Below are 23,788 nucleotides of genomic sequence, written 5' to 3' on the forward strand. Positions count from 1 at the left end.
AGCCTTTCTCCCACTGTTATGGTAATTTGGTTTGGGGGATGGGAGGGGTAGGGAGACTGGGTGTGTGTCTGTCGGCCCTCCCAAAAAATTTCTCCTTAACATTTTAATGTGTTCTTGTGCTATGATTTTTCATCTTTGTCTTTAAATTTATTTTTGTCTCAGTTGTAAATATTCAACTATGATCATTAACCCCTCATATATTTCTTTTTTGCCAACATTAACACTATACCTTCACTTATTGTTGTCAGTTGAACTCATCCATGTTCTGTATATGTTCATAATATGATTGCTTGGTGGAAATAGACACACACAAGAGATTTTCCAAAGGTGAATTAAATGTTGTTGGCCATATAAGAACATTATTACTACTTTAATTAATCAATGCGTGTTATCCATGTGATCTTAAAGGATGACGACTACCAAACCTATGATGATGAGCCTCAGCATGAACATGGAGTCCATCAGGAGGAGGAGGTAAGGGGACAAGAGCAGCAGGACGAGCAAGAGGAAGAGGCTGCAGAGGTCTCCCAAGGCTTTGACACAGATGAGGTATACCAAGACCCTCCATACAACACCTTGTATTTTTTTGAAACCTAATGCAGATGATAGCTGACCATACTTTTTTTTTTTTTTTTTTTTTTACTAAATAAACTTGTCATTATTGTTCAGGGTATGAACATACTGTGTTATCCGGGCTATAATTTGAGCTCTTTAAGTGCTCAAGAAATCTTCTTCCAAAACTCCAAATGTAGTATAAGCCTAAGAAACCCAATATAATATTGAAATTTTAGAGGGCTGTATTCATAAACATTTTTAGTGCAAAGAGTAGCTCCTTGTGACCAAATTTTAAGAAAATTAGTAGGATTGTGGTCGCTTCCCAACAATTTCCCTTGAAATTCATGATTTTCCCTTCTGGGATCAGTTGAGTTTGTGTTATCTTCTACCAACGCAAACATGCCACAATGAAAGAAATTAAAATCATGACATGCATGCAACAGTGCAGCACTTGGGTCTGTCACAATCTTCCATCAAACAATTAGTATAGCGCACTCAGACCCTCGTCATATTGCAGTTCATTTCATTTGCACTGGACAGTCACACCTTGCAGGCTCACAAATATTATACATGGACTTGGCCTTGGATATGGGTCACACATCCGAATTATTGTGCACCATCACATTGAAAGAGGTGCCACATCATCAACATTCAAGTTCTTTTCATTGTGGACTACAAACAGCAGGACCATTTTTCTGCAGTTACAATAGATTAAACATGAATTGAGGCAAATTAAAAATCTTTTGATCACACAATAGATTAAAGTCAACTTGTTTTTTAGTTGTAGACAACAGTATAAGAAGAGATGTTGTGATGCACTGCAAACCATGATGTTGTTACATACATCTGAGCCTCACTGCACACAGTTGTGCCCTTAGTAACAATTTCACACTTTTGTTTTTACATCTGAAAATGTCTTCAGGTTGACAATGAAGCTGTACCTGAAGATGAAACTAGGGAGGAATCTGATGAAGAGGATGAGGAAGATGAAGAGTCTGGTCGCATACGATTCAAATCCGAGAGAAAGGATGGTGCTGTTGTCCGGTTGGCTGATGCAGGCAATAAAAGGAGGGATATTCCTGAAACACTAGGTAGAAATGTTTTCTGCTTTGGATAATTTGTTCTTGATTCACTTGCAACCAGAATGAATTCTCAAATATTTGTGATTTTGAATCTTCCCTTCTATGCTTCATTAAAACACTATTATGCATATAAATCTGTAATATCTCAGATTTAAATTTTGCTGTTTAAGATAGGAGTGCTATATTTTCTTGTTCTGCCTGTCATTAGAGCTGTCAGAGAAAGCCAAGCAAGACCTGATGGAGTTTGAGGAACAAGAAAGGCAGAAGAGACAAAATCGTTTTGGAGGTCGAGGTAGAGGAGGTGGTCGAGGAAGTAGGGGAAGAGGAGGCTTACCGGGCTTTAGAATGGCAGATTTCAGAGGAGGACACAGAGGAAGAATGAATGACCAGAGGCTTCCCTTGATGAGAAACATCGGCATGCAGGTAAACTACTGTATACTCACTTTCCTGAACCACGTAAAAGTAATAATTGTTTAGCCATAGAGATTCACTGCTGCTCTTTGTTGTGGTACTGGTACTGCAACTGCTCTGACAGAGCATGAAACAGAGCTAAGACTTGCACTTTGTAAGTACAATAATGTAGTCTCACACACTTCACCATTAAATATATAGTGGTCAGAACCTCAGGTTGTACACCAAAGAAATGTAGGTGTCATTGTTGAAGAGAGAAGTTATTAACCACAATTAACTAATATTTAATAACACATAATTATTTATTGGACAGGCAACCCTATTAAGCCAACCCAAGACAAAATAATGGGTCCATTGCTATATGGTGAATTACATGGGCATGTGTTTGTATGGTATGTACTTGTGTATGTAGCATGTTATGTTTGAATACATATATTGCATGTTAGTATGTGTGGATGTTAGAAATATAGGGGCAGAACCAAAATAGCTGATGAACAAAATGATGGCCGCCACATGCGATTTTTGTGAGAGAGGGAGCTAACAAGAAGACAAAGTTGAGCAGGAAGCTTATGTTCCATCCCGACCTTTTTAAAGCACATCTTTATTTAATTCACTCTGATCATTGCATTTGCTCTCTCCATTGCATATGGAGAAACATACTGTGGGCACATCTAAAACCAATCTTTCCAATAAACTCAGGCTTGGCTACAAATGAAAACAGAGTGAAATCATAATCGCAAAACTAATCAGCTAGCTTTAAAATAATGCACAAAATCAACTAACTGCCTACATCAGCTTATTTTATGGCTGTGTTGTGGTAGTTTGAAGGATGTCTGTCTTTTTTTGCCACCGTATTTGTGAATCCTGTGAGTCCAGTGATTTGTTCGTCACTCACCAATTCTGCCTCTTTGGTTGGTCCAAAGTGTTTGCATGATGGAAAACCTAATGATTCTGTCATTGTTTTGGGAGAAAAGGGGAGCTAGTCACCCTTTATTTCCTTCTGTAAATTGCTTGTGGCCCCATAGCAATAAGGTAGGTAGTTGTTTTTTTTTTTTTTTTTTGTACATCGACTTAGAATTTGCAGCCATCTTGGGTACGATTCAATGAGCAAATCTAACTGATTCTGTGAACACTCACATCTTGCTTGGCTGAATGTACAGTGTGATCAGAGGAGTTGGTTGAGATTGAGGTTGCATTTATTGAACATGACTGAATTTTGCAATGAGAGTTACATTCAGTGAGGGTTTTATAACATGGCTAGTACTGTGGCATCAATTGCATGTGCTGCACATCATGGAGGTAGTTCAATCTATCAACAAAGATTTCCCTTGTAGCATGTTGGCTTCATTGCTAACCTCAGTATCATACTGAATGCATCTTGCCATCCAGGTGGTGACAGTGCATTATAGAGCTCCAGTCTGGAGTCCTTGGATCGCATCTGTGACCACTGTGGGTCACGGAGGGATGCATTTGCCACTGCTGAAGGAACTCAAGCTGTGGGATTTCCTCTCAGAGAAGCAAATGCTTGCAGGATTGTGAAATTCCATGTTCAGAGTTTCTTGGCAGCTTAAGATCACTTTTCCAGTGTCCTTGATTTAAAATTTGTAAATTTAAGTAATTTCCCTATTCTCTATTGTGGCAGCAGAGCACAAGTTCAGCCTTCAGAACAAAATTTAAAATGGACACTCAGACAGGTGTCATCTCTCTGAAGCAAAGATGCAAAGTCTATTGACAGTTTCCTCTGCAATGATCTCCCTTGATGCGTTTGATTATGCACAAGCAAGCACCCAGCTTGAGTCCATGTGGACCAGAGGGAAGCTTCAGACCAAAGTTCAGGCTAGGCTACAGCAGGTGAACTGAGTTTGAGGTAATTACTAGTAATTAGGTTTTTCATATTTTTAATTGTACTTTGTAAATTGCATTAACATTTACCTATTTAAACTCAATAGCTGCAGCGTTTTATATGGCCTCTGCTGTCACTGCAAAAAAGAAAATCCTTCATGTGTTTCATGTTGACATGAAAAGTGACAGCAGCTTCACTGTTTTCTGACCTTGTAAATCTTACCTTTTTTGATGTTATTAAAAATGAATAAATGGAAATTAAATGTTGTCATTAGAAAAAATGTAAAAATAAATTGTCAGTCAAAACTGCTGACAACAGCGTTAGGATTATGTGCACACCACTGCTGGTTTGTGGACTTTATATATGTGCTTTGTGGTTCAGAACTTAATAGCCAAAATGTTTTGTAGTTAGTTACTTTGACCCAAATATCAAAGGTTTAAATTTGCATTCTTCCTGATGTAAAATATAGTTAAACATCTGTAGCTATCTGTACCATTATTAGAACCAGCCATGTAGTGCTGTTGCTACTTCTTCCATATGTTGGCATGTGGGCACTGTATACCTAATTTCTTTCACATGCACCATATTGTTCCTGAGTTGGTGGCAAATACTGCTACAAGTCTTTGTAAGAAGCCATCTGGCAGTGCTGTTGAAGCCATATTTTCATATCATAGAAACTGTTATACCAAAAATGTTTCATAGCTTATTAATTTCTAGCCAAAATGCAGTGATTGACAAATGGCCACATGATGGCGCTGTTGATTACATGCATTAATATTTTTGAAAAATATGTGCGTTAAAAAATAACATGTTGAACTTGTTTGTGAGATATGAATGTTTGGTTTTTTTTGTATACAACTGTAAAATTTATAGACCACAGTGCATATCTCAAATACTGTACCATATATCATCAAATTGCATACGAGCATTAATTTAGTCATCGGTAGTATTAGATGCACATGCAAAACTTACCCTATTATGTGACCTGCTTTGCCTGGGATGATAATAGTATGGATAATTGCCAAAGCAGTAGTTCCTTAGGGGCTGTTAATGTTTGATATGATTACATATATTCAGCTATTGGATTTTTCAAGCTAAGGCCAGGACTAGTCGTCGTCATCATTGCATCCTGTTAAAATGTATTTTCATTTTTATTATTTTTGATGTGATAAATTAAAGAATGTATGCATTTTACTAAAACTGCGCTATGTACATGTGCACAAAAGATGAGACTTTGTTTGTTCATGAAGGTGAAAAATCTATCAACTTTGAACAGGCATTATATGGGGCCAGTAAAAGCGGTGAGAGACTCTTCAACAAGAGTATGTTTTGGAGAACAACCTTTGCTAGTGACAGCTGTCACTAATATAAGACCAGATCTTGTGTTGTGGTCTGAAGCACAGTGTGTTGTGTATTTTGTGGAGCTGACAATAGCATAGCATGATGTGATAGAAGATGTAGATATACAGAGTTGACAGAAGACCTACATGATTGGAAACCCAATCAGGTAGCAGACGAGGCTTTGGTGGATTACCCATGACATATCATGCCATGGGCATGGTATGGCATGCTTCTAGTGTGGAAGCTAACCTTTTTGGCGCAGTAATCTAATTGTTTGGATAATTAGCAGACTAGCTAGGTAGATGGATGAGGTGGATGGTTATTTGCTAAGAAGAGGCATGGCTAGGTTGTCACCAAGTTGAAAATTGTGTGGTTGATTAGGCAGCTAGCTAGCTTTTTATTTGGCCTAGTTAATGTAGTAGGTAATGTTTGGCTGGTCTGTCTGATAGACTATAAAGGTGGGATGAAAACTAGTCCTGAATCGGTTTATTGCCAAGTAATAATCTTAATAATTTGCAACTTTTGGTTGGCAACTTTTTGTTGCCACTGATATGTTTTTGTTAAAGCAGATCTTCTCAAGGGTACACTCCAGCTATTGATTATTTTAGGTTACATTAAATAATGCCAATTGGCTGTAAAATTTAAAACATCAGCACTGGAAATAAAAATATAATGGTAGATGGATGGCATGCAAACACCACCAGCAATCTGCTTGCTGCTGTTAATGGGCTTGTGCTTCTTACAAGATACTTATCAAAGACTCATGTGAAGCATCACTTCACTGCGTAATTATTTTTTCTACAGTTATTGGTTGGTGCACCACTGGTTGATATATTCCAGTGCAGTAGGTTGTCAAGGTTGCCTTCAGTTTTGTGTCACACATGTATTTTTAATCTTCAGTGGAGAGTAGCACTAAATTATTTAAGGTTACTATTTTCAATTGTGCTGGTGAATTGACTTGTTTTTGCATGACTGCAAGCAATGATGTCAGAATCTTCCCAAAATAAATGTATTTTTACTGGTTGTTTTGGTTTTACTCCTTAATATTTCTGCATTTCTTTCGAATTAGCAACACCGCGCTATGTGTCCAAGAGGGCCTCCTCCCTTCCAGGAGGGCCGTCCACTGGCCCAGCAGACTCTTCAGCCCCTCATCCCCTTACAGATGTCTCACCGGTCACTGCCGTTGAGACCCCAGATGGAACCACCACCACGGATGATGAGCACCATGCCACCCAACTTTGCCCAACATCATCAGCAACAGCCACCACAGCCCAGACACATCTACATTAACCCCCATTTTAGAGGGCCCACGTCAACCTCTGTACAATGTAGGTTAATCTATAATCTGTCTCACATATAATAGATCCTGTGAGCATATATATTAAAATAGTTGATACAATTTTTTTTTTTTTTTTTTTTAATGCAAGTTATTAAAAATCCAGAGATTTTCTGTCTTGTCTTATATTTATTATATTGGTCTTCAGAATTTAAGTTAAGCAGTTGGATCTGCAAGAAGACAAATATAAATTCTGTTTTATGACAATTTTTATTTTTGAAACATTTCTCTAAATATTTATTATTGCAACTCTGAATATTTAAATCCTAATTCTAAGCAAGATTCTCAGTTGAGGTGCATGATGTCTTTTTGGTTGACAGTTATGTGCTGAAAGGTGTCTGAATTAGAATGTCATTTTGTTGTTTGGTTGAATGACAAGTGAATTGCTCTCTCAGCCGGTAATGGGTTTATCCTCCTGTTTTTTTTTTTTTGTTTTTTTTTTCCCCTGGCAGCATTGCCATTTCATTCCCTGAGATGGGTTTATCTAGGCTGTCTGTCCAGGCCAAAAAATTGAAATTGAAATTTTGTTAGGAAAGCATATTAGCCTGTGTGCTTGTGTGTGTTTGTGTGTGTCAGTGTCGGTGTACAAGTGGACATGTGGGGGGTTGGGTTTTGCTTTTGAGAGAAAGATGTGTTCTGGAAGATCAGGGATTGCCTCTGGTTATGATTAAGTATGTATGTGCATATGTCTGTATATGTCTGCTATTTATTTATTTATATTGTAATATAAGTTTCAACTGAATATTTGCCTGTCACAGATTTTGACATATAATTACAGTAACCCTTATTTTGAATCACTGTCAACCTGCAAATTCAGTTTATTCAGTTGCATTGTGCTAGGTGTTAACATATAGCAAATGTCTTATTCATTTTATTAGTTGAATTCGGCAAGTTATTTTCACATTTAGTATTTCTTTGGGCTCCCTGGTCTGTGCTCACCTCTGATTTGAGAAGCAACTATGAGATCAAAGTTAACCTGTATTGCTTTGCAAGGGCCTTTTGCCTAATGGTTTCCCTGTTTATCACTATCCTTTTTCTGGCTGTCATCCATTTTCATTTTTCTCTCCTTTCCTATCCACCCCTCTTTCTTGTATCTTTCAATGTCTTTTTCGTTCATTCTCTTTCTCATTGCAGTGCCCTTGATGCCTCCTGTTCAGAGCCAGCCCAGACCTGCTGTGGGTCCTCAGAGGTTCCATGTGAGTAGCAGCTGCTCCTCTTTCCTCGCTTTCTTTCTCTACATGGTTAGCATCCCTTTTTGTGGGGTCAATATCATTACAGCAATTAGACTGGCTGCCCTAGCGAAACACTGTTAAAGCAAATCTATAAACAACTGATACGATTCTGGCTGTGCAACTGGAAATGCGTGATAGGGACTTTAGGCGGTAGGAGGTTAGAGCTACAGTGGTGGGATTTAGTTAGTCTTCATGGATGGGCTGGGGCTCAGACTAGCCAGCTTGGCACATAATGGAATTGTGAAACCAGGATACATGGCCATTTAAAAATTCACTCTTCCCAAGTTTGTGTCCCAAAGGCACCGAGACCTTTTTGAATGGTATTTGAATTAATGAAACTTGGTGGTTTGAGCGTCTTGCCTTTTTTTGCACCGTATATTTTGAAGGCTGAATTTTACGTTCGAGAAAAGGGATCTTAAGTCAGTGATTTCCTGTAAGAAAAGGTCCTTTATTTCACTCACAAAGAACCTATCCAAGAGGTGACAGAAATGCCTTTAAAGTAATTACTGTATCAAGGGAAAAGGGTTACCAGTAAGTCAGTCAAAGTGCCTCAAGTTACTCTGTCCTTCTGTTAATGATGTCCAGGCATCAGGTGGTGCTGGTACTGACTGACATTTTCCTGGAAAGTGCATTTTATATGGATTTATGCAAATTATCTATTGGAAAATAACTGCATCCAATTGCATTCATGTAGATTTAGAACCCTGTTGCCATATGAGCTGGGTTTTCACAAAGGAGTCAAAAAAATAAACAGTATTTTTACCTCTTTTTCCCTTCAGTGTCAGTACCATCCAATTGCTGTTCCTGAGGTCTGTAATGGTGCTAGATATTGATAGTGCAGTGGCAGGGAGCTGTTTTGGTACTTATACAGTAAAAGGCAGTGTTGAAAGGTTCTGCAGACAACTGGGCTTATGAACCACAGTGTTGGATTGCCCAGCTGTCAATCGTATTTAAGCTTCTGTTGCCAAGGTCACAATTTGAAATGCAGGTGACATACCAGCCTGCAACATTTCATTTACCAGTGGGCACCTGATTACTCATGATTATCATACATTATCATCCCATCAAATTTAATTGTTAAAAGAGCAGGTGAATGAGGGTCATAGCCTCTAGTGTTATTGCATAAAATTTTTGCTGGTGGAGACTGTTTTTTAAATATTAATTTCTCTTATTAATCTGTTTAAATGAATGACATTCAGTTTAACTGAAACAAAGATGCCACCAATACCACAATTTGAAAATGTTACCAGTATGGGATGTAATTTCTAGTGCTTGGTATTTTTTTTTTTTTTCCCAAATCCTTTTTTTCTTTATGCATTTTAATAATTAAATTCCTTCATGGCAATTAGTAGAGGAACAGCTCCTTGACTTGTATGTCTTTTGCATAGGAACATATAATGAAAACAAAGAGTATGTTTCAGTGCCAGCAATCTTGTCTTATTAATGGTTTTAAGAATTTATCATGAATGCAGAACATCTTTTCAAGCTGAAATGTCTGTTTTTTATTAAATATATGACATTTGGCCTCTCTCCATTATGTTTATCTTGGTTATCCCCATTATATTAAGAGTTATCTTAGCATCAGTTATATATTGAGCAGCCTGCAGCCTGTTTATCAAGGATTAGAGGATGAGCTGTGCTATTTTAAAGGTATTAAATGGACACCAGTGTTCTCATTGTGCAAAACTGCCTGTCTGACCTTTTAGAACATTATGATTTTGCCCCCATTGTGATCTCCTGTCTTTGTAAGCCCCTTTGATTAACTTTCTGTTAAGCAAGTTTTTGGGACTCTGGCCTTCTAGCTTTCTAACACCTCTTCTGTTTAAATAGCACTATGCAGGAGTGGTATAAAGATGGATTAAGCCTTGATAGCATCTTAAGTAATTTACAATAGGCTTGGAGGAGGCAAGGAGCCGATTTGTGGAAGTGCCACGTGTTGAATAGCAGGTTAATTTTTCAGCAGAGATGGATGTTTAAAAGAATAAAGGAGACAGTTATGAGGGGGATTCGAATTCCAAGAAGGGATTAAAGGGTTGTTATCTAGTTTTCCTTGGAAGATACATGAGGAGTATCGTGCATTAGAAAGCTGTCGAACATACGGAGTGGTTGAAACAAAGATGAGGGCACTTATCCGCTCCTGAAATACCCCTTTCCTTGTTAGAGACAGGCTTTTAGAAGGTTTATCAACAAAGCCCCGAGTAGCATTAATGTGGGTTTGCTCATGAATTTATGCTGAAGGGTTTCTTTAATATTGTCATGCATATTGATGTTTACAACACAAAATTCTGCGTCTTTTTAATGACCCCAGTCCTTCAGTTACAAATGCTCCCTGCCTGATGCAATACCCCACAACAAATTCCCATTTTTCATTAGTTTAATTTGTTTTTGATTATTGAGGTCCCAGTATGGCCTATAATTCATGATTTTTGTATTTTCCCAGGGACCAGGAGACTTTCAGCAGCACATGCCTGGTAATTTTGGGCAACCCCATCAACCCCCTCATCACATGGAGCCCTTCAGGAACCAGCCACTTCAAGGCCCCCAGGACAGAGAGCCCCTCTTTATGGGAGGTGAGTTCCACACCCAATCTTAATGAGGGTTACAACACTCTTTGCATATTTGACTCTTTTTTCACATCACCTCTGGTAGTTTACCTACAGGGTGTGCTGCTAGCTTTCTGGTGTTTCTCTATTAGCAGCACTCATATTAAATGCAGGTGCATGTAGTGGCTGTAGCAAGTATTTAGACCCTTAGACCCGCATGCACTTTTTTACAGCAGCAGGGACATGGGGGGAATTGTGGGAATGATAAATGCAGCCAAAACAGAGAGGCCCTTGAAGAAAACCTGCTCCAGAGTGCATGCAACTTTAGACTGGGGCAATGGTGCACTTTTTAACACAACAGTGGCCTGAAGCATACAGCCAAGACAGTGGTCCTGCTAAAGCCCAGACTTAAACCCCACATAACATGTATGGGGAGACCTGAAGTTGAAAGTTCACAGATTCCTTTTATCCAGTCTGACAGAGCCTGAGAGGATCTGTCAGGAAGAATGGGATAAACGTCCCAAATCCAGGTGTGCAAAGCTTGTAGAGACTTAACCAGGTTGACTTGATGCTTTAATTTATTAGGGGGTCCTGCGTAGCAATAAATTTGATGGTTTGAATAATTACATTTTATACCCACTTTACACAAAAACCGATGACTTGTGAGTACTTTCTGGGGACCATATATACACACACACGCACACGTCAGAGATACTGATTTACTGAAATTGGCTACCAAGTCAAACATTGACATCTCTGTTCATTGTCTTCCTCACATTGGCCACAGAGCGCACAGAGTCAACACGGTTTCCAGGGCAGCACATGTTCGATCACCGGAGCCCTAGCCCTCTGATGAACAGCAGCAACAATGTCCACCAGCACCACCACCACAACCAGCAGCAGCTGGGCGGGCAGGGCCACATGGGCTTTGGCCCACCAGGACCAGCCTTCAACCAGCCAGACCAGGGCCCAGTGGGACTGTTTCCAAGAGAACCCCCTAGACCTAACCTCCCTCCCCACCAGTTGGTCGGCTTGAATCAACAAGGTGGTTCCCCAAACCCACCTAGGCCTTTCATGAACCCCCGTCAGCAGTTTGGCCAGCAGGGAAACCATTTTCCTCCTCCTCAAGTTCAGTTTGGGATGCAGGTACGACTAAGAGTAAGTGGTTTGTAACCAACAGGCAACCATAGCTGTATTTTATGGAGCAGCTTTGTGCTTATTCTGTATTTCCTCTACAGTTGTCTTTTGAATTAGCTTGCTAAAACAGTAATTCGATCTGAGTATCATGATGTCTTGTGAGCATCTTCTCTCACCTGTGACAATTCTTTTAAAGGAGACAGGCATTCATATTTTTTTTTCTGCCATGAATATATGAATTCTCGTCAGTTTTGATCTAGATTATTAAAGTGGTTGTGACGAGCAATGACTAGACTGCTGTACACATGAATAAACTACACTAGTTATCATATTGGCTGCTACTGAAGCGTTAAGGAAAAAGACCTCAGCGTTTTGTCAAGACACATAGGCAAGAGCTCCCTCTAGTGGTCAAATCACTCTTGCAATACTACTATGTGGATAAATAAGGACACCAGTTAGAGGTTAATTATATGCAGAAAGTGTCTGATCCAGTTTTGACAATTACATTCATAAGAATTGTTACTTTCTGTGGTTTTATTTAATTTAGATTGTTTCAGTTATATAGTTGAGATAAAAATTGACAAACATAAGGCATTATATGTCATAGTTTCTGGGTGTCCTCAATTGTTGTTTTATTCTTTTTCTGATAATTCAGGGCTTAATGCATGGCTCTCCTGTATCCCAGCTTCCCCATCACAACCCAGTGCCATCCCATCAGCCCATGCACCAGCAACAGCTAAATCTCAATGAGCCTCGCCCCATGATGCACCATTGCCAAAATCCCTTCCATCAACAGCAGGCACATGGTAGCCCCAGGCAGATGACTCCACGCCCTCAAAACTCGCAACAGCGCAATATGCCCATCAGACAGAGGATGGTGAGAAATTAACATATTAGTGCATCTATTTTATGCTCAGAACTGATACAAAGCTGTTACACAGGGCCAGTAATTTATCACTGTCATTCTAATTCATCTACATTATTCTGTTAACATCTTTGCTGAATAAACAAAGCATAGTGTGGTAAAAATCTGTAGAACCAAATGTACACAGCATGAAATGTTTACATTCTGCCTTTTCTTCAGAATGCACCTGTCTCGAAGCAAATGCAGCAGCGCAACAGCAACTTACGGGAGCTCCCTGTAGCACCTGGCAACACAGACATGACTAGTTTCCGCCCAGCCACCACCCCCACCTCCACAGCCGCCAACATTAGGCCTGTTGCCAAGGCAACACAGGGGGTGCGTCCTGGGCAGAACAGTCAGCCAGCGCCTGATGGTGGCAGAGGAAGAGGCCAAGCTGCTGCCAAGACTCAGTTGTCTGGGGGACCAGGCAGGACAGTGGTTTGCAAGGAAATCCCAAGCACAACAGCCAGTACAGCACCAGAGGTCAGCTCTAGTGCTAATGAAAAGGAAAAATGAGAAAGATTCTTATAATGCACAGATTTCATAACTATGTATTATGTTTTCAAAAATGTTTCTTTTCTCTCTTTATTATAATTAATTATAAACTATTTCCAGTGTTTTTTCCTGCTAAACTCAGCGACCCAGAAATTGTCAGATCTGCTGAAGATCATTAAAAAGGCCAGTAATAAGGTTGTTAATGACAGCAGACTTGTTCCACTGAAAAGAGTTAATTGTGCTGTTAGATTTTCTTGAGCACTTTTTCCTTTTATTACACCTGTGTCTTAGGCTAAATAATTCCAGAAAATGGGGATAGGAAATCATTTTTGCTTTGTGTTTGTGCAACAGGACCCAGATGAGGATGAGGAGACACGACAGTATCGTCTGAAGATCGAGGAACAGAAGCGTCTGCGCGAGGCGATCCTGAAGAGGAAGGAGATGCGGCGGCAGATGCAGGCTGGCCTCAGAATGAAGGAGCTGCTAGAAAGACTTAATTCTCAGACAAACCCACCCAGCCAAGGCCTCCCTCCTACACAGATTCAGCCTGCACAACAAAATCAGCAAACCCAGCACCCTGTAGGAGAGCAGCAGCCAGAAGAAAAACAGCAACTGCAGATACAACCACAACAGCCGAAACAGTTTCCTCAGAAAACACAATCATTAAATAAATTATTAAACAATCCTAATCAAGGCACAGTCATCCCTCCTAACAGTGCTGCTCCAACTGCTACTCCACGACCCAATGTCAAAACACGCCTGCAGATGGTAAAAGGTAACACCCAGCAACAACAGCCTGGGCCTGGCCAGGACCAGCAATGGAAACAACCTCAACAAAATCAGCAGCAGATGCAACAGCAACGAAGGAACAGTGCTTGGCAAAATATAAACGTACCTGGCACTCAAACCCAGTCCATGCAAAAGAACATACCTGTAACTCCCTCTGTGGGCCATTGCCAGGCTCCGAATCAAGGACCTAAACCTGGGACAAAAAGAACAGTGATGCAACAGGCCAAGAGTTTTGGTGTTGAAGGTCAGCAAGTCCCACAAAAAGTCAGAGTCGTCAAACTTTCAGGAGCGGTGAGCTTATTGTTTCACTTCTGTTTCAGTCTGACATTTATTTGATCCTCTTGAGCTGATTTTGCTCATCAGGGAATGACTCAGTTTTAAAATGAAATGGTTTTAAATGCTAATGATTGCTCACTGTCTGTTTTGTAATCTAAAGGATACCTAACCTATGGGAATGACAAAGTAATGTCTGTGTCTTTTTGACAAAATTGATCTGTTAAGAGTTTCCTCTCTTTAAGCTATGGGGATTGGTATTTAAGCCACAACACCCTTACATACATTTTACCTTCAGAACACAGAAAGGCTATAGACATTACAGAGAGCAGTATGACATTTATCTGTAGAGTTGGGGACATCTCATCACTGCCCTTAAAGGTTGATGTCCTCATTTAAGGGCAACAGAGTATTCTTCAAAAATAGAGGCCTTGGAAGGAGTAAAACAAGTATAACAGTAACACCAACAAAGTCCATAATTTTATACTACTTGATAAGTTATTACTGTGACCTTAATTACATGTTAATCTTTATTGAAAAACCACAAAAGCATGCATGTTAAACATTCATAATTGTCACTGATAAAACATGTTGCTGGGAAGTGATATTTGGAATAAGCTGCTTTCTGACTCTAGAGGATCAAGCTGCAGAGCCAAAATCGCAAGCTCACTGCAGATGAAGATAACTGGGTGTCATTGCACTAATGGAAACCTGCACAGAGCTATCTGATGTGCTGCATCTTGGAGAAAAAAGGGGAGTGTGATGTGAGGTGGAGAGAGGGATGGAAACAGAAAGACACAGCTAAGGCCTTTAGCTGCTGTGAAAACAAGATTCTCTAGATGCTCCCTTTTCCACATTGTTCTGCTGTCATCAATGGAAGCTTGACAATGTTATCTCCACTCCTCTTTTTTTTCTTGCTCTCTCTCTCTTCCTCTCTGTCATCCCTCAGTTGGTATTTTCCATCAACCCATCTCTCAGGTGCGAGGCAACAAAAGAATGCCAATCCAAGAGCCTTGTAATTAATCTTTCTTGGTTGAAGGGGGAGCAACATAATACCTGTGTAAGAAAGTTGCCACTTTTGAGGATTTGGATTTGTATGGCTTAGGCACACAGATAAGAGGCAAATTATATTTTCATCAGGGATAATACAAAGCAGCGCAAGACACAAAAGCTGGGGAGGACGGGGGGTGCAAGGGGGATGGGGTACACATCGAGCTGCTGTCGTTCCAGTGTAATGCAGCTTAGCATTTGATGGGTGCAATCAGGAGCTGTGATTTCTATAGGAGGGATTAATCCATTTACTCTCAACTGGGGACAGGTCAGAGATATCGCCTCTTTTCTTCCCCTGTATTGATCTGTCACATCTCTGCAGAGTCGGGAAGAGACGACCTTCAATTCCTCCCCGCATGTCAACAGAGTTAAGATGTGACTTTATTTGATAATGAGACCATCACCTTGTTGGGTTGATCTTTATTCCCCACATCCTGTGTGAATAGACATCGAGCGCCAGTGCTGGCACATTTTCAGTTTGCTTTGTAGATATGGCATTGTATTTCTCACTATTGTCCAGACCCTTCACACTTTGCCTAAATGCATAATGTGAGCAAGAGTATGCAATGCCTGCAAACTGAGATATAAAAACTGGATTTTAGTTGAGGTGGTAATGTCCTCAATCATCTATATCCAGAGTGGAAATGGGCCTGAGACCACCAGTAATCCAGTGCAGCAACAAGATACCTGGCTGGCAACCCTGCTCAACCAGGGCATCCAGAGGAAGGTCACCATGACAGGACAGCAGCAACAGGGACCAGGCGGAACACTACAGGCTATGAGAGGGGGCATGGGCAACCCACAGCAAAACAGGGTATGTCCTTAATAAGTGCTTTGCTTCTGTGCTATGGACACTAGCAAACATTTCATGTAAAATCTATTTGGTATATTAATAAAGCAGGCTCTGGGTTATTGCAGGTCTCATCTGAAAAAAGGCAAAATGTCTCCAGTAAAGTTGTCCTGCATTGCTTGTGCTAACCTGGCATTCAGTAAACATACCAATCTAGCAGTAGCGGTGATAAGACAGGGCAGTATGCCAGGTGCAGGAGTATTGACAAGCTGAAAGCGGTGTAACACAGGGGGCTACACAAGGTCCCCTGGCCTTTCTGCACGCCTGTCACCACCAGGCTGCTGTCACAGTTACCATACTCACTGATGCTGACAGGGTAAGGCAGCCATCATAACGCTTGCATGGCTCCTCTCTCTTCATGCGCCCCTGTTGCCAGCACATGCACCGCACACATAAACCCTCTATGTCCTCTGTTTTATAGGGATCTCCTCCTCCTCCCTTTCTTCATCTGCAGATGTAGAAGCCTACCTCTCACTCATGATTTCATATGAAGATATGCTGTACCACATGCATCATATTGTGACATTGATGTTCTGTGTGGAAATATGATAAGTCAATCATGTGAAAGCATGTCTGAGAGTTGAGAGGAAAGCACATAGCATTTTTAGATTTTCCTTTGTGCTGAGCAACATTGAAGCTCTCCACACAGCTGAATGCAAGACTCAAACAATGTGCAGGAAAAGGTTCAGGCTGTATTTTCACTATTTTTCTCCTAACTCTTCCCTATACTTTCTCTCATGTAGAAATTTCTCTCACATTGTTGGTTCAGGTTGTCGTGTCAGGCCGGGGCCGAGGTAGAGGGGGTGGTCAGATGAGTCGAGGACGTCCGATGCCCGCCAGACTGAGTCAAAGAGGTGCAGAGAGTGAGCGCCGTACTGTGTCCATAGAAGGTCTGTCCTCATCCACAACTGACGTCCAGCTCAAGAGCCTTCTAAGGTCCATCGGCCCCATCGAGGTTGGTACTTTGTCTTCAAACATAATTGAGTAAACTTAATGTGTTTGTGTATATTTCATAGGACTTTTCATAAGACATCTCAGTTTCTATAAAGGGTAACAAAATACTTGGCAGTCACTCTGTAACTGGTTAAAGCTGTAGCTAATGTCATATTTACTTAGATGTCAGTTTATATGTAAGCTTTGTTCCTCATGAAAAATTTACTTGCAGCCACTAGAGAGGCAGTAATGATTTTTTTTTTTTTTTTTTTTTAAAGTGTGACCACATAGCGCCCTCTGTTGTAGGAATTAGGCACACAGAGGAAGAGAATGATTTCATCAGTTTCTCCTCACCACCCTCACTCCCTCTTGTGGATAAGAGGAGAATCCTCTAAAATTGTACTTTTCTGTTTCTGAATGTTGCAGATGTTCAAAATGATGCCCCAGCAAAGGAAAGCAATTGCCACATTTTCCTGTGCCCAGCATGCAGTGTGTTTCCAAATGAGCTTCCACAGGTGATCAGTGTTTTCTTTTTTTCATCATCTTTATTCATATGCCAGTTAGATGATTACATCATGCAGTCCTTCAGAGGTTACCAGTATCATGGTCTTAAAATTTACCTTAATGTCAGCAATTGTTTCTTAATACCTCAACCCGCTGAACCACTGAAACGTTTATCATAATTACCACACAGGCACATGATTGATTTGTCCCACATTGATGTGTCACTGATTGATGGATGAGGAGCACACTAGAGCCAGGGTGTCCTATCACAAGAAGTCCCTGTGGGAGCCTCTCGTGCACAGCTCCAGCTTGCTATAGAAATATTTGTTCTGCTCTCTGGGGTCACGCCAGGATCATCTTCATCGTTTGGCTCCAGTTAGTTTGGAACAGTTCACACAAGGACATTTGCTGCAAGCATGTCTGTGTTTGACTTTGTTGCCAATTATTGTAAAGTGGCACTGGAGAGGCACTGGACAATTAATCCTACTTTGATGTAGTTTGCGAAGAATGTTTTTGTACATCTTACACTGACCATAAGTAGAACTTATCATGAGATAATGGTTGCTCCCCACCTAAGAAAATTTTCTAATAACCAAAATGTAATATTATAATATTAATATTGTTTGGGGCTTTGTGTTTGATTTGCATGCAGACAGTGGTTGTGGCAGACAGTGGTCAGCCTGTCCATGTGGACTCTTCCTTAGCAGTGTTTCTCCCCCTGCTGTAGGTGGCAGTATTTCATTACTATTGGTGCTTCATTTTTTTTTAGTCACCCAAGCCCACTAGTGAGTAAAGATGGCTCTCTGAACAGTCTTTGGCTAAATGGCATTACCTTGTGGAGAACTTCTATACAGACACATGTGGCTTGATGTGATGACAACATAACATGAGCATGTTGCAGTGACTGGAACCAAACTGGTGCAGAATGGAACATGAATATGTTTCTTTTAATTGTCATTATTGTTTCCAATAGTTTTGGGAATTGTGGAAGTTTATGCAGTTTTTGTAGTGTTTTTGATTTTCATGCTGATTCTCAGACCTAATGATCAGATCATTTCACTCACTTTATTAAAATACAGAGTAACATTTACAACAACGAGCAGTGCTGAACAACCAAGTGAAATGTTGCTTGTAGATCATTTCGGAAAATATTCCAGTGTGTTTTGGATGTATATTTTAGGTATATGTCTGATTATGAGCGAGTTTACTTTAGATTTCTGTGCTGAGTTTGTTTTTTATTGGACTACAGGTATAAGGTTTTATAGACTTTTGTTAAGAATACCATTGTTTGCACTTCACTACTACTAGAATTTAATATTTGTCTTTTTTGGTAGATCAGAGAATTACTCACAACGTTCTTTAGGACATGCACACTTTTTTGTATTTTTTAGCTATGATATAATTGACCTGAGTCTGTGTGACGGTTAATAGTTCTGTTCTTTATCACTGAGCGGCATGGTATATCTGGAATAGCACTTTTACACTGGCTAGTAATATACATGCTTAGCAGACAGGCAGAAGAGTAAAAGGAAGGGATGAGATTAATTTGCCCCAAATGTTAAGTTTTCCATGGTTATTTCTTTCATAAAGCCTGAGTACTAAAGAAAAATATCTATTCCTACAAATTCCAGTCAAATTTCTTGAAAGGCTGCAATAAACTAAGTAACTACAGGCACTTGTACAGTCACTAGTGCAACTCCTTATCTCTGAGCATGCGCCATCATGTGAGGAGTGCTAACACATTATTGGAAATTTTTAATTCTAAAAATTCAGATGGATTTTATGAGACGTTAAATATAGCAATTTCGTCTCATTCACCTTTTCCACAGTCTTTCTTATTCACACATTTTGTTGGTTCTGAGGTTTCTTCTTTTTTTCTTTTTTTTTTTAAAACGGCTCTCTAATGTATTCAGACATAATGTATCCACTATTGTCGTTAACTGAAGTTTAAAAAATCAGTTTTGTGAACATTATTCATAAGAATGTGACATAAAAAGGTGAGTGGGCAACCATTATCTTTGTGGTGATCATGTACATAATTAGACCAAAACGTTCACTCAGTATTCATCCTGTTATGATTCTTTTGAGTTATTCTTTACTTATGTTGTATTAAGTTAAACATTTTATATGTGAAGTTATGCTGTCCAGACATAAATCGGAGTGTTTTTAATTTAGCAGCAAAATGGCTGGATCACATTTCTGTTTATAAGACTTTTGACAAAAAGTTTAGGGGGAAAAACAAGAAAATAAAAACATGGCCAGGTATGTGAAGCCATTCAAACTGTAGTCCAAAGATGTGTGGTTGTGTGTGGTGTCCATGTGTCTAGTGCCTATAAGATTAAGTATCTTGTTTGTGCCACATTTTATTCATTTACACTTTCTACCTACTCTGTAAGTTCCTGGGTACCCAACTTATTGTAACATATTGTAAATGCTTTTATAAACTATTTACTACCTTGGGATTAAAGCACAGCTCTTAAGTAATTATTTTTACTAATTTGTAAGTTTATAGGCTGTAGCAATAATGTGACAAAATACTACCTCATAAAAAATTAAGGGAAATGCCACTGAATTTTAGCCTTGTAATTATTTTCTTTACAGTCAGAAACTAGAGAAATGCCCTGCATATTTTTAATCGTGATGTCAGACTAATGTGCTGCTTCCTGACAGAAATTTATGAATAGGTTAATTAACTACAGTAGCCCCTCCATGACTTCACTGGGATGTATTTCAGTTTAGAGCAAAATGCATTAGAAGAAAAATGGGAAAGTTGACATTTTTAAGTCTTTTATTTATTGTCGGAAAATCACTTCCTGGCTGTGCATCTGGATGACATCACAGATTAAGTTCTCTGCTTTAAAGACTTGAGAGAGTGTTTTATGTTCACAAATATTTTTGACTTATTGGCCTCTGTCCTTGAGTGCATGAATCAAATTCATAAATTTAGCGGTATTTCCCTTAAGTTAGCCGTTACTTTAGGTAAGCCGAACTTAGGTTTAATTTAAATATTTCAAACAACTTGCACATGCAAAGTTCTTGCCAGCAAAGGTCGCTGGATTCTCAATATGCTTTTAAGTACCAAAGTTCCTGGGGATAAATGGGGTGCCTGAAAATGTCTACACTCTCAAAATTTATAATTGCTCCTTGTAAAACTTGAGGTTGTGTGGTCTTGAGTGTTTTGTATGTTGTACCGTTGTTCTAAACTGTTTCTGTTTTTTGGTTTATTTTCCTTTTGTTTTGAGATGTGGTAAATCCTGTGGATTTAAAAAGTATCGGCAATGCCACTTTTAATATTATTATTATTATAAGACATTTGGTCTTGTAATGCCAGAATAGATTCATATTGGATCTATTTGTACTCTTAATTTTAAGAAGGATTTATCTTTTACATATGATGCTCAGTTATACAGCAGGCTGTTTAACTAACAGGATGCTTCTCTCATCACATCATTAGATGGTGGCAGTAAGGTTTAAGGTCTTTAGATATTTGATTCAGAAAGTCTCCTTTTATGCTTTCAAGAGGCCTGTATTGTGGCTGCTAATAACTGGTGTTAGTGCTTTTCTACTTTATTTTTATTTATTTATTTATTTATCTGGGTCAGAAATGCTGGGTTGGGTTCTCCAAAAAACTAACTTAACTTTTTTTTACAGGTCCATTTTGAGATGAAAGGTGGTGAGATTTTGCAGACTGGCTGAAATAATGATTTGCTTTTCTTATTTTTCTTCAGGTCAAGTCTATTTCAACATAGCAGTGCTCTCAGTCTTCAGTGTGGTTAAGGGACCATGCTAAGGGCTTTACATGTTTTACCAAATTGACAAATTCTTATAAATGGGTTATCATTTACTAGTGACAGTTTTGCAAATACAGATTTTTAGATATAATAACCACATTTTAAGTATATATATATTTTTTTGTTCATGTAAGAACTTTGTGTGAAGTTGCAACCTTGAATTTTGCTTGAGCTTTGTTTTATTTAAGTTATCCTATTATTGAAGTTTCATGGTAATACAGTTGACTCCTATTGGTTGCTCGATGTTTTTACGTTTTTTTATGCAAAGTGCCAAAAGGTTTGAGTTTGGCAGTTTATTGATAATATGCTTAAAGTAGCACCAGTTTATATTGCTAATGTATTTAGTTTATGCTTACTTCGAAAAACCCAGCGGGTCATTTGGCAGCACTTTATTGCTGAACACAATTCAAGATCCTTTAAAATACTTCGGCCCCTTGGTATAAAAATTATTTGGCCTCTGCTTGTTTTATACGAAACGTCATTAAAACTTTAGTTTTCTGATCAGGTTTTTTGATGCAACTTTTTTCTCAGATTGCACTACGAAAGCAGAGAGAGATGTGTATCATCTGTTTTAACACGAGGAACAGTTGCACCTTGTCAATTTGTTTATTTTAACCTAATTAGATATTTTTCCAAAATACACGATAAATTGTTGACAAATGAACCACTGTTTTTTTTGTTTGTTTGTTTGTTTTTCTTTTGCTTTGTGTTTAGTGTTTAATCAGTTGCTTAAATTGGACTCCAATGTAAAAGGATTAGAAATATATATGAGAAATAATGAGTTGAACAAAAACATGCAAAGCCTCTGGTGTGGTCCCCCACTTACGGCTTGTTGTTTGATCACAGTGGGCTGTTTGTGGTTGTAGCTGGGCATATGTTTTGGATGAAAACTGTTAGATTGGTCCTACAAAAACACAACTGTTGTGACTGTAGATATCACCAGATTATCAAACTATGAACTCTGGGATTAACATTCATTTTTCAACAGAGGGAAGAGCCATTTACCTGCGTTATCCATGGAAATACTTTGTCCCTTTTCTTTCCTTTAACTCACATAACACTCAGTTCTTTTACAGCTACGCAGCCTGCAGCCTTGGAAAGGCGACTTTACTTGAACTTGCTTCCCTCAGTAAATAGATGCTGCTGCATTCAAAATTTTGGCCTCTTCCTGGTGTTACTGGTCTTCTAGCTTTCATATATTTTTACAGTTACTCATCTTTGCCTTGATGCTGCCATTGTTGATAAGGCTTCTATATCAAGCGGGGTGGCCTACCTGGATTGCCATTGTTAGTTAACCCTTTGGATGGAGGTTTCCATCTCTGTGATGACAGCCGGGTTCACAGAGCAGACACGTAACTCTAAAGCAGCTTATGGCTTTCACTGCACCAGAGGTCATCCCAGTTTCTTGACTTTCGTTGTTTGGTTGGATTTTGAAAAAGACACTGCAATGGTTTCCTCATCTTGAGTAGCATGGTGCACCAAATAAATGACTGACAATTTATCTCATCGAGTTTTCTCTGAAACTGTTGACAAAGCATCTTGTCATGTGTTTTCACTCTGGTGAATCGTATGGAGAAATCATGTAGTTTTGTGTATAACTGTTTTCAAATTACTGTGAAAGTCCTGATACTGTAAGCTGTGATATTTGTGAAGAGGAAAACTATTTTAAAATAAACTGTTTTTCACGCACGCTGGCTTTGATTTCATTTTTATTGGGGGATTTTGGGAATGTGATCTTATGGAGTTTAAATCTTCTTCCCTTCAATCCAGAAGAACAAAGGTCCTTTAGCCAGAATGACAAACAAAATGTCTGGACACCGTAGCTACCCTTTAACATATATTGTCCATTTGCAACCTCTTATTTAGGAGGGCATATTACTTTTCAGCTATGCACAGTTCAAGTTGATCATCTGAATATGTGTTTGAAGCTGGACGGTGTCAGACTGAAAACCTATTAATTCTGAGAGGTCAGTGGTCTCAAAATACTCTATAATTTTATTCTCAACACAGCTTTGATTAGTTTTATGTTTTTGACCCATTTAGTCTGATTCTTCCTGTTTAAAGGAAGAAATCGAAATTGCCAAAATGATGCATGTTGATTTGATGTTGGAGTGATGCAGCTGTGGAGATTTGAGACAGTGTTCGAGTCCCTACAAAGTCTTCAGATCCAGGACCAACAAGGTACATCAGAAAAAATGCTAATCTACTGAAAATTAAGTGATTTAACACTGAACTGCAACTTTTTTTTTTTTTCCTCTGTTTTGATGAAAGTTTTATTTTGAAGTGCCCAATGTGTCTTACAGGATTGGATTGAATTTATAAGCAAAATCAAGGTCATATCCTTGTGGGGGATATTTTTCCTCCAATTTGCCCCAACGCTGAGTCTCCAGCACTCTGCTGTGTGGCACCCCAAAACAGGTAAACGTTGCCTGGAATTAAATGAGTGCTGTCATTTGCAGAACTTTCTTAGAAACGGGGAATTTGGTGTTCCAGGATGCCAGACTGTTCATGTTTGCAAATGTCAACATTTGTAAAAGCCATTGTTGATCTCCAGCAGACTGAGGGCCCCAGAGGGATTAGAGAAGGCTCTGTTTACCTGTTCTGAAGAATGCTGCCCTGCACGGACGCTTTTGTTTGTGTCAGAGACCCAAGGTCACAGCACCAGGAGAGATGGGCAGGTTTGTCCCCTCCCAAAGTTTCCACCTCACAATATCAACAA

General features: G+C 39.3%; 1 protein-coding gene across 5 annotated transcripts in view; it reads left to right on the top strand.

Annotated features, from left to right (window-relative positions):
• rbm33a (RNA binding motif protein 33a) overlaps positions 1-22,758 on the top strand; it is a 30,629-nt gene extending 7,871 nt beyond the window's left edge. The window contains exons 6-19 of one of the 5 annotated variants that reach the window (XM_026292918.2): positions 409-549; positions 1,478-1,646; positions 1,846-2,060; positions 6,302-6,560; positions 7,703-7,764; positions 10,241-10,370; positions 11,131-11,501; positions 12,136-12,357; positions 12,565-12,867; positions 13,231-13,959; positions 15,629-15,805; positions 16,611-16,796; positions 17,201-17,289; positions 17,469-22,758. In XM_026292918.2, the coding sequence (XP_026148703.1) occupies positions 409-549; positions 1,478-1,646; positions 1,846-2,060; positions 6,302-6,560; positions 7,703-7,764; positions 10,241-10,370; positions 11,131-11,501; positions 12,136-12,357; positions 12,565-12,867; positions 13,231-13,959; positions 15,629-15,805; positions 16,611-16,796; positions 17,201-17,289; positions 17,469-17,517 (3,102 nt within the window). In that variant the 3' untranslated portion in view covers positions 17,518-22,758. The remainder of the gene's footprint in view (positions 1-408; positions 550-1,477; positions 1,647-1,845; positions 2,061-6,301; positions 6,561-7,702; positions 7,765-10,240; positions 10,371-11,130; positions 11,502-12,135; positions 12,358-12,564; positions 12,868-13,230; positions 13,960-15,628; positions 15,806-16,610; positions 16,797-17,200; positions 17,290-17,468) is intronic. The other 4 variants (XM_026292921.2, XM_026292919.2, XM_026292920.1 and 1 more) reach the window with 4 other exon arrangements.
• The last annotated feature ends 1,030 nt before the right edge of the window (positions 22,759-23,788 follow it).

This window comes from Mastacembelus armatus, chromosome 20, assembly GCF_900324485.2.
Source record: "Mastacembelus armatus chromosome 20, fMasArm1.2, whole genome shotgun sequence".
Taxonomy (NCBI): domain Eukaryota; kingdom Metazoa; phylum Chordata; class Actinopteri; order Synbranchiformes; family Mastacembelidae; genus Mastacembelus; species Mastacembelus armatus.